Genomic DNA, 15,558 nt, shown 5'->3' on the forward strand with positions numbered 1-15,558 from the left:
TTTCCGTCACCAGATGACATCTCAGACTCTGATAGCTGAGTGGATTGAGAAGACACTATAGGACGCTTAACTGGCCATACAGGTCTCTCACTCTGCAACATGGTCTGAATCTACGTAGTGGAAGCTGCCAGACTCTGCACTGAAGTAGATAAAATATCCACCCATGGTGGAGGTATCCCCTGTGGTAATCCCGGAGTGGGAATGACAGCCTGCTGTGACACAGGAGGGGTCTGCATAATGAGCGGTAGTCCCTGTGAGGGAATTACAGGCTGCTGTAGTAGTCCCACTGGAGGAAAAGCAGCCGGGACCTCTAGACGGCCAGCAATTGAGTCCAGCATCTGTAAAAAGACCGCCCGAGGGGGCTCCTGTACTGATGTCGGGGGGTTTGAGGTAACTGGTGGATTATAACACCTCACACATAACCCATCCCAAACCAAATCCTCCTCACAGACATCTGCAGTACATAATCTGCATTGCAGAATTGGTGCAGCAATGTGTTCATTACCTTTGTCGGAAATCTCTGCAGAACAAGATAACACACAATACGACACTGGGTACAATGCAACCACGAGTATATACAAATATTAGCAGGGAAGCAATATACTTCCCTGCTTGGGTAAGCTGCAGGGACCTGCTGCCTAATTATGGCACAGTGCAGCACGCAACAGTATGTGACCGACCTCACAAATATTATTTATATGTATGAGGTTATTTAAGAACCATCCTAAAAACACCTGTATTAGGGCCTGAAATAGAGAAAGGGTACAACCATATGCTGACAGATAGAAAAAAAGAGACACAGACAGGCAGCGCTAGCACAAGTCACATACAATGCAGGAATAACTGCAAATTGGCACTACACTCAACTACACAGATTCAGTCTCTGGTAGGAAATAGTGCTACATACGCTGAACCTGGGGAGAGGTATGTAGGGGGACCGGACCACGCGTTGTCCTGAGAGAGCTGCGACTGCATCATGAAGAAAATAACCGCTGGAGATCTCAGAGGGGGCGTGGCCAGAGGAAGAGAGCAGCTCAGAGAAGCCAGACCTCAGAGAAATGGCGCCCTGAGCTAAGGGGAGGAGCCGCTTAAACAGGGAAGCTGTCTCCCCTGGCTGATTATTAACCCCTGGGACGCTGGTTTCCAGCACCAAAATGTCCCTGGTGGTCTAGTGGATCGTGGTGGCTGGTGCCTGCGTCCACACTCAGCACATTTGGTCTGTCACCTTAGACCGGAGGTATCGACTGCCCTAACACGTGGGTCACCACAAGTGGAGACCCGCCTTACCTGTCCCCTAAAGTCTGGTTGCAGTCCTGTCCGGGGGCCCTGGCCAGCATTGACCCCCGGAATGCCCGCCAAGATCCCCAGATCGGTACTTGGATAGCGGCCGGAGGGGTGACGGAGCGGCAGCGCAGACGTCCCTCGGACAGTATGCTGCTGCGCGCTCTATGAAGAAAAGATAACAGAAATTAAATCATAAAAATAATAGCTTATGGGCTGCCTAAGCAGCCCCCTGCGTATTGGTGACCCGACTCCTGCCGGGCACCAACGAAACTGAGGTGTATTGGGGTTACCACCCACAGCTTATGCGAATTTCCATGATGATGGTCGCGATGGTCAAGACCATCGCGACCATCGGGTTTGCGACGGAGACCCTGCGGTAGGGTCTCGCTGCCGCAAGCCCTGGAGTGATTTTGGCTCTATCCGAGCCAAAATCACTCCCACTGACATCACTAGTGATGTCAGTGGGGCCGGCTTCAGACGGTAGGCGTTCCCATGGGAATGCCTCCGTCTGGCAGCCACGCCCCCGGCATGCCCACCAAAGGGGGCGTGCTGTCAATCAACATCGACAGCACGCCCCCTTTGGTGCGAGACCCGGAGCGACGGAGAGCCCGTCGCTATCCTGGTCTCGCGCATGCGCACTACGGAGCTACCTCCGCCGTACGCAGTGGGGCAACATCGACCATCTTGAGAGCGTCCTGCGCTCGCGAGCGGGTCTGAATGACCCCCTCAGTTCCATCACCTCGCCCCCCCCCCTCCCTGTACAGCCTATGGACCCTGAAGAAGAAAAGTGTAATATCCTACCCTCCACCATGACCCATTTCACCAGGTACAAATTGCTCTGCTCCTGGACTTCCCACCTAATTAATGATTGTAGACACCTGTGTTGAACTAGTTAATTGATGAGACAGGTGTTTCACCACAGGTGGCTGCAGTCATAAATAAGGTGGGAAATCCAGGAGCAGAGTATTTTGTACCTGGTGGAATGGATCATGTTGGAGGGTCTGTAATATGACCTTCAAGCGGGACATGTATAACACCCGACCAGGACACGAGTGCTGCAGGCTGTGCAGATAGTACTGGTGGGGACGGTTCACTCTCTCACATGAGCGATAGGAACAGACCAGCAGCAGACGTGTCTACAGGGGTGACATTTGCTCAAATCTCTTCCAAGTTCCTCGCCCCCACGCGCCACTCCGGGGGTGACGTCACCAGACACACACACAGCAGCGTGTACAGTATAGAGTAGAGCCCCGTGACGATGCAGCAGGAAGGTCAATGACGTGGGGCTCGCACACCCCCGGCGCCTGATTGGCTGTGCCGGGTCAGCGCCCCGTGACGTCACGGTTGTGTGGCATGGCTATGTGTGAGCCGGGCAGCGTGCGGTAGTGCGGGCTGAGGTACAGCAGTCATCCCGGGTCACACTGCAAACAGCATGGCCGCCTCCAACAGACTCGTCCTAGGACCTCTAGTGGGGGCAATCGATCAGGGCACAGGATCTACCCGCTTTCTGGTAATCAGCACAGGCAGCTGCCGGTATTACTCATTGTGTGAGCATATGTGACATTGATGGGTGGGTGGGTGTGCCTCCATTCTGCTGTGGGGAGCCTTTCATAGGAAATTTCTATGTATCTATAGCAGCTGTCAGTCTGTAATTACAGACTGCTGTATATCCCTTGCCTGTGTATTTATGTGTATGTGGTTCCACACAGCATGACCTGTCCTAGTTCTCTCATGTGCAATATCCATCTTTTAAAGGGAGGGTCACAGTCTATTGTGAAATTGTCACTATAGGTTTGTCCAATGTAAGCCTGACGTGATTTACACACTAAGCAATGCCATTCAACCATGCATCCATCTCTTACTTACTCTCAGTTCCATTTTATCAGTATACAATCCTTTATTCTTTACCATTCAGTTGGGGAAGTGCATGAGAATGAATACTAATCACAGTACTGAAATGGTTGGTCTGGAGTAGTATGGACTATGTGTGTGCTGTTGGCGTGTTATAATTTCACCAAATTGGGCATAAAAAAGGACAGGTTCATGCTGATATAAATCAGCAACTCAAATGGAGTGGAACGTTAATGTAATTATATTCGCCTTTATTTCCCCAAAGCTTCAGTGAATGGTTGTTTAATGTATTTCCGGTTGCTAATAATGTTCCTGGTATCTGGTTCATAAAAATAAATGGAGCATAAGAAAAAATGAGTAAGAACAGTATGTAGCCTTCTTTGATTGTGTAGCTAATTATTATCATTTACTATTATTTTTTTTGTTTCAATGGTGCAACAAGAATTTTAGAAGTGATGTGATGTACATGGGGTAAGAATAAACAATCACATTGAAATTTTATAAATAAGTTCATATTTTTACTTATAATTACATAATTAGAGTCTGCAATGTACAAAAAAACTAAGTGGATAGGACAGTGCACACAAGAGCTTACATTGTAATCATAAGGACGGATGACAGTATGAACATGGGAGGGCATTCCAGATGTTGGAGGAAGTGTCGAAGAAATCCTAAAGGTGGATTTGGGAAAATGTGATTATAAAGGAGGTGTGGCAGCAAGCATTGGCAGAGCGAAGTGGGTGGTAGGGAGTGTGCAGAAATAAAGCTGAAGGATGTAGGCAGTACCAGTTAAATGTATGGGCACACTTGCCAGCTGCCCAGGGCCTCATGATTGTAGGAGCTATTGAGAAGGTCTGGGCTGGGCTGGAGGGCAGATTCCCCCCTGGCTGGTGCCTCCAGAACTTCTTGGGAGGCAGGTAGAGAATGCTGCCCTCACAGCCGCTCTGGAGTGTGGAGCCACTCGCTCTGTGCATAGGGCAGCCAGCTGAGAGGCAAGCAGAGAAAGATGCCCATGACAGCCAGACAGTGAATGGCTATCGGCATGCTGGTTGGTAAATGGCTGGAACTATCCACCACTCAGAGTGTTAACAGCCATTCATTGTATGGAAGCATGTGTAGAGACAGTGCGGGACCGCAGCAGGGGTAAGTTATGAATTATTATTTTACTTAATTTTTTTATTTGGGTTCTGACCTGGGGGGGGATAGCTTTTATTAATTGGAGGGAGGCATTTAGGCTTCCGATCTGGGGTTTGATATTATTAATAGTGGGGAGGAGGCAGAGAGTGTCTGATCATAAAGGGCCACAGTCCGTAGCGGCTCCAGGCACGGGCAAACCGGTCCGTCGCCCAGAGCGCCACTGTATCCGGAGGGAGCAGGAAACGCCCACCCTCCCACCTGGCAGTAGAGGCAAGAAGTAAGCTCAGGGGGAGGAAGCGGAGGAGGGAAGGGGCGGCAACTCAATACGGCGCTGGGCGAGCACAGCCTAGCGCCGGCCCAGGCCCCAGTGCATTGCTTTGCCCAAGGCCTCAATGCTGTTAAGATGGCCCTAGATGTAGGGAGGAGAAGGTTTGTTAAGGGCTTTGTAGGTAAATTAAATAGTTTGAATTTGATTCTATTGGGGGCATGGAGCCAATGGAGTTGTTGCTAGAGGAGGGCAGCAGAATTAGAGTGATGAGAGAGGAAAATGAGCTTCCAGGGCTAGAAAGGGCCTGATAATGGCAATTTTGTGGACGTTAGAGAGAGACTGAATGTGCCTGCAAAATATTATAGTTTGTAATGTTTATATAAATAACTTTGCATCATTGAGTAAAAATAGTCTACTAAGTTATCCAATATGCCCACTCAAACCACTTTCATTCCACTATCTTGGATATTGTAGTCCTTGTTATCTTTTATTATTATTTTTTTTATTTATTTTTTTTAAACACATTTTGTCTTTATTGAAACATGACAAATACAGAAAAAGAAAATACAATATAATCTCAACATCTCTGATATGTGATAAAAGTAAAAAAGAACAAAAGAAATTGTCTAAATCAGGGGTTCCCAACCACGGTCCTCAAGGCACACTAATAGTGCATACACACCGTCAGATTTTTCTTCAGATCTGAACAATAACGATTTAAAAAATCGTTCATATCTGAAGGAAAATGTGACATGTCTGAACAATGAACGATGCGCATTCCCGATGGTCAGGTAACAATATCTGACATCTGATGTGTTTGCAGTCAGATTTGGACGATTCCATTAATTTTAATGCAGTCAAAAATCGTTCATAGTTCAAATCATTCAAATCGTTGGTCAGATCGTTCAAATCGTTCATCTGACTATGTGTATGCTCCATTACAGTCCAGGTTTTAAGGATAGCCATACTTAAGCACAGGCAACATAATTGGTACCTCAGTTATTTTGATTAAACCATCTGTGCTTTAGCATGGATATCACCAAAACCAGTACTGTTAGTATGCCTTAAGGACCGGGGTTGGGAATCACTGGTCTAAATCAATGTCAGAGAAGGGATAAGTTAAAATTGCAGTTAATAGGTAAACCAGGGTCCACATCTCCCCCACTCCATGCACTCAGACTCGCAAAAAGAGAGCTTACCAAGTCAAGTCTTTTTTGACCTTGGAATTACTAAGAAAAATCGGGGGGTCCTGAGCATACACCAGCGTATCATACCAGAGCGTTCTTCGGACACAGGGCTGAATTCAGACCCGCTTGCTAGGAAGCGTTCGCTCGTAGTCTGATGACTTTTGCATTGTGCGCATGCGTACGCATTGCTGTGTGCGAACGCGAACCAGTGCGAGAGATCGGGAAGCGTTCGCTCGCCGCACATAGGCAGTCCAGCAGAGTGAGTGACAGGAGAAGCCGTTTGTGGGTGGTGACAGGGGCTGGCCATTCAAAATAGGGGCGTGGCGGTGCGAACGCAGGCGTGTCTGAGCATCGTAACTCCGTTTCAGTGGCATGCATAATTAACAGGCAGCATCATAGTACCCCTCACCTGGTTGAATTTTACACTGAAATGCTCGCAGTGCTTGCGGTAGGGTATAATCAAGCTCAAGCGATGCAAATGCATCCGATGGTTGCATACACTTCCTGGAGATGACGTGCCCAAGTCCCAAGTGGGCGTCTTAAGACAGGCCAGAGGGCGTCTGCACACACAAAGCGATTGCACGCCAAGTCATAGTGGGCGTGCTTATGCCTTGCTGTGCGATCACCTGCCTTGCCGTCACTTCGCTGAATCTGCATATGCATCGAGCGAGCATATGCATCTAGCGAGCGGGTCTGAATCGAGCCCACAGTTCCAAAGTTTCTCCTTGAGCGAATGGGAGAGGGTATCATTGTAGCTCTCCCATGTTTTGAAGAAGCATCAGTAACTTCTCCTTTTGTAATGAGACCTCCATGTGGAAAACATCAAAAAGTTTTTTCAAAAAGAGTGAAAATGGTGGGGGAGTGGGCTGTATGCACATTTGGAGAATACATTTTTTAGCTACGTTTGACATGACTAATAGCTTCCGTACTCCTTGTGCAACACGAGTGCCACCAGGCAAGATACCAAAAACTGCCCATTCGGGTGATAGTGGTAAGTAATTGACAAGATGATGTGTAACATAACGGAATCAAGAATCTCTGTATCACTGGGCACACCCACAGACAGTGAATTAAATCCGCCCTTTATGAGCCACATCTGGGGCAAGTGATCCTCCGTTAAGCCAGTAAGATATCTATGATGAGGGGAAAGATATGCCCTGTGAAATATGTTTAGGGAAAGTTCTACATATGCAGCCACAGTGACTAGTTTAATAGATGTGACACGTGTCTGCAGCAATTTATCTGTGGTCGAGGATAGGAATTGGTCTCTCCATTGTGCCAGCCCAGTTTTCAATGTATCATACTGTAGGAAAGTACATGGAATAGTGTAGTGCACTGAGATTACAATATAAGTGTAGCACCCTGGAGAGACTAGCCACATAATGCTGGGCCTAAAGATAAGCTAAAGGAAAGGGTCTAAGTATTGGGTATTTGTCAACCACCTCTGCAAATGATAGTGGTTTCCCCATCGCAGTGTCCAAAAGCTGCTGGGTATAAACAATACCTTTGCATGTTACATAAAGTGAAAGGGTAACCTGCTTCCCCATGTTGAAAATTCATGTAATAGGGGAAGAAATAGGTATACATAAGGATTCAAAGAGCATTTGGTGTAAAATATGCCAGACCTTATGTTTGGTCATTAATAACTGGTTGGATTGAACATGCTTGGATATTTCACTATTATGTAGATGTAGGAGAGAGGTCAAGCCAATACCTAACAAGAAAGCCGCTTTCAATTTAGGGTTGGTATACAAGTCTTTGTTATGTAATCAATCTCTCGTATAGCAAAGGTGAGCAGCAAGACTATAGGCAGTGATATTAGGGAATTTTATGCCACTGTTAGATCTGCTCTGCCAAAGCTTTACAAGGCCTATATGGGCCCTCTTACTGTTCCTAATAAATGTGCAGATTATCCCTTCAAGCTCCATAATATCCCATCTAGGCTTTAAGATAGTGAGAGATTGAGGAGGATAGAGTATCCTTGGGAACAGAATCACCTTCACCATACTAGGCCGTCCTAAATAAGAGAGATTAAGCCCCCGCCAGCTCTCAACATTTACACTAGATCTAATAATTGACAAGTTAGAGATATATAGGTTTTGGTATCTGTATCCCAAATAAGTAATGTCCTTACTTGCTCTTACAATAGGAATCTCCCTGGACCACACTGGGCAAGCATATTCTCGTCGAAGGTATAAAGCGGTAGACTTTTCAAAATTAATCGTAAAGCCTGATACCGATCCAAACTCAGTTATTTACGTCATCAAAGGTACAAGGGTCTGTTTCAGCAGGGTACCCGGTTGCGATTACGCACACAGATCGAGCAATTGTTAAACACTGTGCATGTGTATGCATCGCACTGCGTGTGCGCTGCGATCACACTGAGGAATCCATCGCAGAGTGAGTGACATGCTGTGTTTGACGGGGAATTGGTCGGGGGTGGTGATTGGGAAACGGTCGTAGAAACGCAGGGGTGCCTGTCCGTTTGAAGCTCGTTTCATGGGCGTGCATAAATTAGCCACTGCGATTGCATACGCAGCTTGAGTGCTCACTGCGTGCGATGAGACTTGCAGTGTCTGCGGCTGGTCAGACTTGGTGTAAATGTTGCGTGACGGGCCGATGTGCGTAGATGGTACCGATATATACGCAGGAGTGTGAGGTAGTACAAATGTGAGAAAGCAGCAGTGGGTGTCGCTATGCCGGCTGAGCTGTGGCAGGCATTAGCATACTTTCACAGCTGCGTTCCGTCCAAATTCACAGCTGCGTGCGCAATAGTGATTCTTACTGAATCAGGCCCATTGTCCACAAAGACCTTCGCTCCAATAAGAATACCCTGAAATGCCAACCACTTCTATATGACTCTGAGCATGGAATCTAAGGTCAAATTAAAGAGCAAGGGAAAAAGGGGATAACCCTGTCTTGTTCTCTGGGACATAAGACTCTCCCCTACAGTCCCATTAATCAATAATGAGGTAGAAGGACAAGCATAAATAAAAAAAAAAATAAAGTATAAAATAAACTTGATCAGGGCCTGAAAATGTGGATCAAATCCTCGCCTATTAAAAATTTCGTAGCAGTAGGTCCAGGACACCATATCAAATGCTTTAGTGGATCTCAGCTGAAAATTATACCCCGGGAATCAGATTGGAGATTAGCAGCCATTACTGCCACAATTTCTGTACAAATGCCTTTCACAGAATGTCTACCCCTAATAAAGCCCCATTGATGCTCTGTTTGCAAGGAAAAAAAAAAAAAGAACCCGTAGTCTTTAGCCATGATTTTGAAATCAACATTAAGCAGAGTAAAGCTGGGTACACACTAAACGATGTGTATACTCAGCGATGCGAGTGACAACCCCCCCCCCCTTCCCCCCCACGGATGGGCTGACATGTTGGGCGACCGGTATACATTAGACAATCTGGTGCCGGACTGCCTGATATGTCGGTCCCTGCCGCATCCCGCTGCATGGGGTCGTCAGCCGCATCGTCGGGTTGAGCTGCATGTAGGGCTAACCTGACGATGCGGCTAAAGACCCCACTGTAGTGTGCGCCACCCAACATAGTGGGTACACACTGCACGATTTGAGCGATTTGTCGTTCCAATTCATCGGAATCTGGAAAATTTTTAAATTGCTAAGTGTGTACCCATCTTAAAGCCTTCTTCATACTGCCCCATTATTCGGCTTCGGGATAAGTGTAGTAAAAGCTTGGATAAAACTGGGGGCAAATGGAGTATCTCTCCGTATATAGTGGAAAAGCTCACAAAGAGCCGGAACAATGTCGTGTTTTAAAAGTTTGTAGTATTCAGCTGAGTATTGGTCAGGTCCCGTAGACTTATTTGAATGTAGAGCCGAAATGGTACTAGCAATCTCTTTCTTTCTTTTTTTTTTTTTTTATATATCCTATCTGCTTCCAGGGCATCTTTGTGAGGGAGAAAGATGGGGAAGGGCAGCCTCATCCAACAATTTAGTCATTAAGGCAGATTCGTGGGGCAGCTGTATACAGGAAATGATAAAGTCTCGGAACACCCGTGCAATCAGAGGTTTTGGTGAATAACGTAGAGGAATGAGGATCATGAAGGGCTGTAAATTGATGCTGATGTTTGAAAGTCATATTGGATGACAGAGTTCCCTTTTTATTTCCCCAGCGGAAGTACTTTTGCTTAGTATAGTCAAGCTTGGATTGAGCTTGTGCCAGAAGAAAACTATCCAGTAATTTACAAGACTGCATATATGCAGCGTGAGTGGCATTGTTACGGTTGGAGATATAATCTCTCAGATTAGTCTGATGGAACGCTGTTAAAATATGACCCCTCATGACAGCTTTGAAGACAGGGTTGTCCCAATGCTCAAGATTATCACCCGAGAATTTTTCATTTTTTTTTTTTTTTTTCCTTTTTTTAATCTACTCGCACAAAACCTCTGCATTGCAGTATATAAAGCATAGTGCATCTCTGGGTCAAACAGTGACTCATATGTGAGTGTGGGTCATCTAGGTCTGCCCCATATCTAACTGGTAAAATATAATCCTATTTTGTATCCTATTTATAGTACCATATGTTGCTCACTTTATAGACTGACCCTTTCTTTGCATAAAACATGCCTGCGGCAGGTGTATTGTTAACAATTTTTAAAACTTCACTTTGCAACTTAAAAATATGCTATCACCTATTTTCAGGTACCCCATATTTGCTGGAACTACTTATTTTGAGCCAAAAAAACTGCTAAATGCTATTCTTCACCACTACTGCAAAGTCGCTAATTAGCAGCTATTGAGACCATTTAAGTACCCCAAATACCTTCACAGGGCTTTTCGGGGGTATCTGGAGTGATCCCCAGTGTCAGTGCATCTTTTGGGGGGTGTCAGGCAGATTTCCCCAATTTGACAGGACTTTTCGCATGTTACAGTTTCGCTGGCTCCCGTTTTCACCGGTTTCTAATTACGGCGAAAAGTGTGCGTGATACTTTTCCGCATTGAAAACCAGTGAAGTCGCCTAAAAGACTTGCATGCGACTTTTCGCTTGGAATTGCATATGCCCCTATGTAGATAGTGTCTATACATGTCAGTCTATCCCTAACGTTAACCCTAAGTGTAATGCAAATGTCGCTATTTTGACATTGTCGTCATATCATCATATTTTGTCATTGCCAACATTTATGATGATCACTGTATTGACAACACAAATGTTTACTTCTGACTGTTTCCCGTTATAGAATCACCCTTTCTATTTGAATGGGAACTTCTTGGGAGTGTCACATTATTAAGTGGTGCACACCTAACAGTCATCTCCATAGAGATAAGAAACAGGTTTTCTGTGTACTCTCTGATTCAGACAGCGAGTCTATGCTGTGCTCTTCAGTTAACTTGTTTCTCAAGAAAAGGAAAGTAAGTCTGCAGGACATTGCAGAGCATCACTATATCCCTAGGTGAGCTTAAATACAAATGCTAAATATAAGCAGTTGGTTCCCATTTGTGCCTTGTTCATTTTACACATTGTTACTTTCGTTGTTGCTCTATGCATATTATAATGCAGGATTGCCACATGAATGGTAAACAACAAATATTTACTGTACGCAAGTATTGACTAGCTCACATGTTATTTGTGTCTCTATATGCTATGGTCATTCCATAGCTGTATTATCAACTAAAGAGGTGGATATTTTTGTGCATCGCTGTAAAACAGGGGCATGAATGTAAAGCCCAATGAGAAGGAGCATTGGACATGACAGCAGAATCTTGTTGGCCCATCCACGTATCCCCCCCCCCCCCCCACTCGCAATTGCCAACTAGCCCAGTTTTTAGTCGGGCCTGTGAGACTAAACACAGAGGACAGGGATAAATAACTGTGTGGAGCAGCTCGTAGGCTTCAGGGAGGTGGTGAAGCGATAATGCATCACTGCTTCGCTTTGTGGTAGCAGATCAAAGGGACCTAACCCTATGTTTTTCCCCCATTTGCATTTGTTTGATGTGAATATTAAGGAATGACTGTTCACAAATATTTTTGTTATAGAACTTTAACTAGTTTACATTCTGGTACTTGTACGTTTATTATTAGGGCTCAACCCTTCAGTAGATATGCACTTGATTAATGTCCATTTGTCATAATTTTTTGGGGGTTTATTCAGTGAGGTGCGAGCAGGGCAAAGTGCCAATGCAGTTGTGTGAAAACACCGGCACAGTCTTCTCATCTCACTCTCATCTCACCCTGCAATCACAGATTTTTGTATGTAACCCTATGAGGCTGCCAACAAAAATCAGCAAGTCCAGGGCTACTGTAAATGCCGCAAATGCGTGCTGCATATCAACTCCCGACTTATTGAATTGTCCACTTTATCTTCTCCCACAGCTCTTCTGTCATTCTTTTTGTGTGTGCGATGATCTTTTTCCAATATAATAACTTCATGGTGTTTTTTATTGGCAAGGGTTTTGTCACCTCATTAAGCAAATGACATCACTGGGTGTGTGGCAAGTTTTGGAAAGGACTAAAAATATGATTACAATCAAAATCATAGATACAATTTTCTGTTCATTCATACCCTATACAGAAGTATAACCAAAACTCTTGTGCTAGGTATAGCTAAGCTAAGATCATGTTTGAAGTTTCTATCAGTTTTAATGGTGATTAGTTTGATACTTCTTGTCGCACTTATTGCAATCATACACCATTCAAACACAGGGCCTGATTCAGACCTGCTCGCGAGCGCTAAGCACTCGCAAGCGGGTTGCTGGTGGCCCAGTGCGAATGCGCACGACTGAGCCTGCTCAGTCGTGTGCATGAGCAAGACCCTGATAGCGACGGGCAAACCGACGCTCCGGGTCTCGTACCAAAGGGGGCGTGCTGTCACTCAACATCTTTGGTGGGCAGGCCGGGGGAGTGGCTGCCCAAACGGAGGCTTTCCCATGTGAACGCCTCCGTTTGAGGCCGGCCCCACTGACATCACGAGTGATATCAGTGGGAGAGATTTCTGCTCTGTCAGAGCCGAAATCTTTCTTGGGCTTGCGGCAACGAGACCCTATCACAAGGGTATCGTCGCAAGCCCGATGGTCGTGATGGTCTTGACCATAGTGACCATCTTCTTGGCCGCTCGCTATAGCTGTGGGTGGTTCTAAAAAAAAAAACCAGACCAGCCCTGATTCAGAGTGAGCGCTCTGTCAGAGCGTCCGGCTCTGAATCAGGGCCACAGTGTGCTCTGGAGTCATCAATAATATTTGTGCTTGTGGCTTCCACTTTTCTTCTCTTTTTTTCTTCTCTTTTTTCTTCTCTTTTTTTCTTCTCTTTTTTTCTTCTCTTTTTTTCTTCTCTTTCTTCTCTTTCTTTCTTCTCTTTCTTTCTTCTCTTTCTTTCTTCTCTTTCTTTCTTCTCTCTCTTTCTTTCTTTCTTTCTTTCTTTCTTCTCTCTCTTTCTTTCTTTCTTTCTTCTCTCTCTTTCTTTCTTTCTTTCTTTCTTTCTTTCTTTCTTTCTTTCTTTCTTTCTTTCTTTCTTTCTTTCTTTCTTTCTTTCTTTCTTCATATTTTGTTGTTAAACACCTGCCATGCACATGCCATTGACTTTAATACATGGTTCATTTGCTATATCTAGTGTTTACTTGTGTAAGCAGTGTGAAGGCTGCTGTTCCATTCTGAAAGTCAAGCAGCACTTAGATGAAGCGGAGCATAATCATAGCCAGCAAAACATACTTCACTTAACTGGCCAGCTATCACCGTATTTCAAGGCATTGGATTACTTATTTATTTTTCTTTTGCCTAAAGAACCAGAAAAAAAAAATGTTCATTGGTTTGCGTATCATCAGGCTGTACTATGTAACTGTGTTGTAATAGTTAAACATTGTTGCCCTTTACCCTGATTATTTAGCAATGGATGATGGATATAAACCTTTCAATTATCTACTCATCTGTCGTTTTGCAAAGGTTAATAACACTTTTCTAGTTTTTAAATATTTTGCCATAGTCCTGCACTAGCTAATTGTTTAATTAGCAACCTGAAGATTTTTCCCTAGATGCCTATTATCTGTTCTTTCATTTTGCCATAATTTATGACATATATTTTATCACTTATCATGCATACATATTCCTTCCATGGGATGTAGTCAGGATGCCGGTGATCGAAATCCCGACGCTGAAATCCCGGCATGGGACTAATGATAGGCGTCTAAATACTGACGCCTATCATTAGCCCCACGGCGAAATCCCGACGCCCCGGCATACCGAATGTAGGTTAGCCATTCGGGTCGGGGGGGGGGGGGGTTAGGCACCCCCCCCCCCCCCCAGGAGAGTTAGGTTCAGGCCAGGGGAAGGGGGGGATAGGGTTAGGCACCACCGGTGGGGAGGTTAGGGTTAGGCACCCCCCCAGGAGGGTTAGGTTTAGGGTGTGGGGAGGGGGGGTTTGGGTTAGGCACCACGGTGGGGGACTTAGGGTTAGGCACCACCCCCAGAGTCTTGGCACCCCAAGGGAGGGTTAGGGGGAGAGAGGGGAGGGTTAAATATACTTACCAGCTGAGATTTTGATTTGTTAGGCTTTCAGGGTTGGGATTTGAACTGACTGCTTTTAAGCTGTCGGTATTTCATACCCAACCCTCCTTCCATATGTCATAAATTCTGTATACATAAAGGAATAAAATAGACATTTAAGTAAGATTTACTCAGTCCAGTGACTACTCAGGTGCACTTTCTTGAGAGCCAGATTAACAATAGAACAATTAGGAGGATGGAGTTACAGCTCCAGGCATCCACATAGAAATAGGCCCATAATCATCCTTATGATGACCAGCTGCCTAGCTGGTCACAGTCAGCCATAAATTATAAGTTTTCTCTCAAAATTATGCATTTTTTTCTATTATGTATTTGGGGAGACAGTGGGGCTGATAGAGTAGGGGGAGTACACAAGCACTTGGCTCTGGTCAGACCCACACAGCACTGGTTACAGATCCTCCCCTTCTCAGTACAGGCCATTGAACATTTTCAGCCCCAGGCCCGTGTGGCCCGTAATCCGGCCATTCTTACATAGTATATCTTATCTATTCTATAATGAGGTAAGGGCATACTTACCTACCTTTAATAATCTCTTCCCGGGAGAAGCCCGGGTAAGAGAAGCAGCAGGGGGCCGATGGGGGGGGGCCTAATGATTCGCGTCATTAAGCCCCGCCCCCTCGCGGTAAAACTGCCGCGATTGGGTAAAATTTACATAGGGGGCGGGGCCAAATGCTGTGATTCATGCAGAATCACATCTTAAGCCCCGTCCCCTTCACGGAGACCCGCGATCACCGCAGGTATTCTCCTCATTCTGCCCACTTCACTAGGAAGTGGGCAGAATGCGGGAGAAATGCCTACCCTTCCGGGGGTGCGGGGGGTTACCCGAAAAATCGGGAGCCTCCCGCGAAAACAGGGAGGGTAGGCATGTATGGGTAAGGGGTGTGTCTGGCACAAGTCAAGTAGAGAGCGGAAGAGAGTTCCCGCTCCCAGACATCACAGGAATCTACGCACCTAAGAAATGCGAGATCCAATTAGAAATGTAAATTTGAAGTAGTCGCGACGAGGGTGTGCAACTTACAAATTGCGACCTGGGAAAAGTACATGATAACGTGGGGAAATCATCCTGGATCTCAAAGAGTTACAATTGAAATAGCAGGACTATAAAGAAGACTGTTAGTGACTATAAGGAAACTATTGGGTGCTTTAAAAGGTGTCAAATGGCTGATTTTTGCACTTTCTATTAATGGATGAAAAATTATAGCAAGCAAGTGTTTTTCATCAAATGAAAGTAATTTTAGGGGTACAGATAAATGCCTTTTATAGTAATTTTTTAGTGTTTTATACAAGTTTGTAAAAAAGTTGG

General features: G+C 45.3%; 1 protein-coding gene across 3 annotated transcripts in view; it reads left to right on the top strand.

The window, feature by feature from the left end:
• The first annotated feature begins 2,321 nt into the window (after positions 1-2,321).
• The window catches only part of GK (glycerol kinase), a 95,102-nt gene continuing 81,865 nt past the window's right edge, over positions 2,322-15,558 (top strand). The window contains exon 1 of one of the 3 annotated variants that reach the window (XM_088454190.1): positions 2,322-2,794. In XM_088454190.1, coding sequence (XP_088310316.1) covers positions 2,717-2,794 — 78 coding nt within the window. In that variant the 5' untranslated portion in view covers positions 2,322-2,716. The remainder of the gene's footprint in view (positions 2,795-15,558) is intronic. The other 2 variants (XM_088454189.1, XM_088454191.1) reach the window with 2 other exon arrangements.

This window comes from Taudactylus pleione, unplaced genomic scaffold, assembly GCF_031769625.1.
Source record: "Taudactylus pleione unplaced genomic scaffold, aTauple2 ptg000609l, whole genome shotgun sequence".
NCBI classification, from domain to species: Eukaryota; Metazoa; Chordata; class Amphibia; order Anura; family Myobatrachidae; genus Taudactylus; species Taudactylus pleione.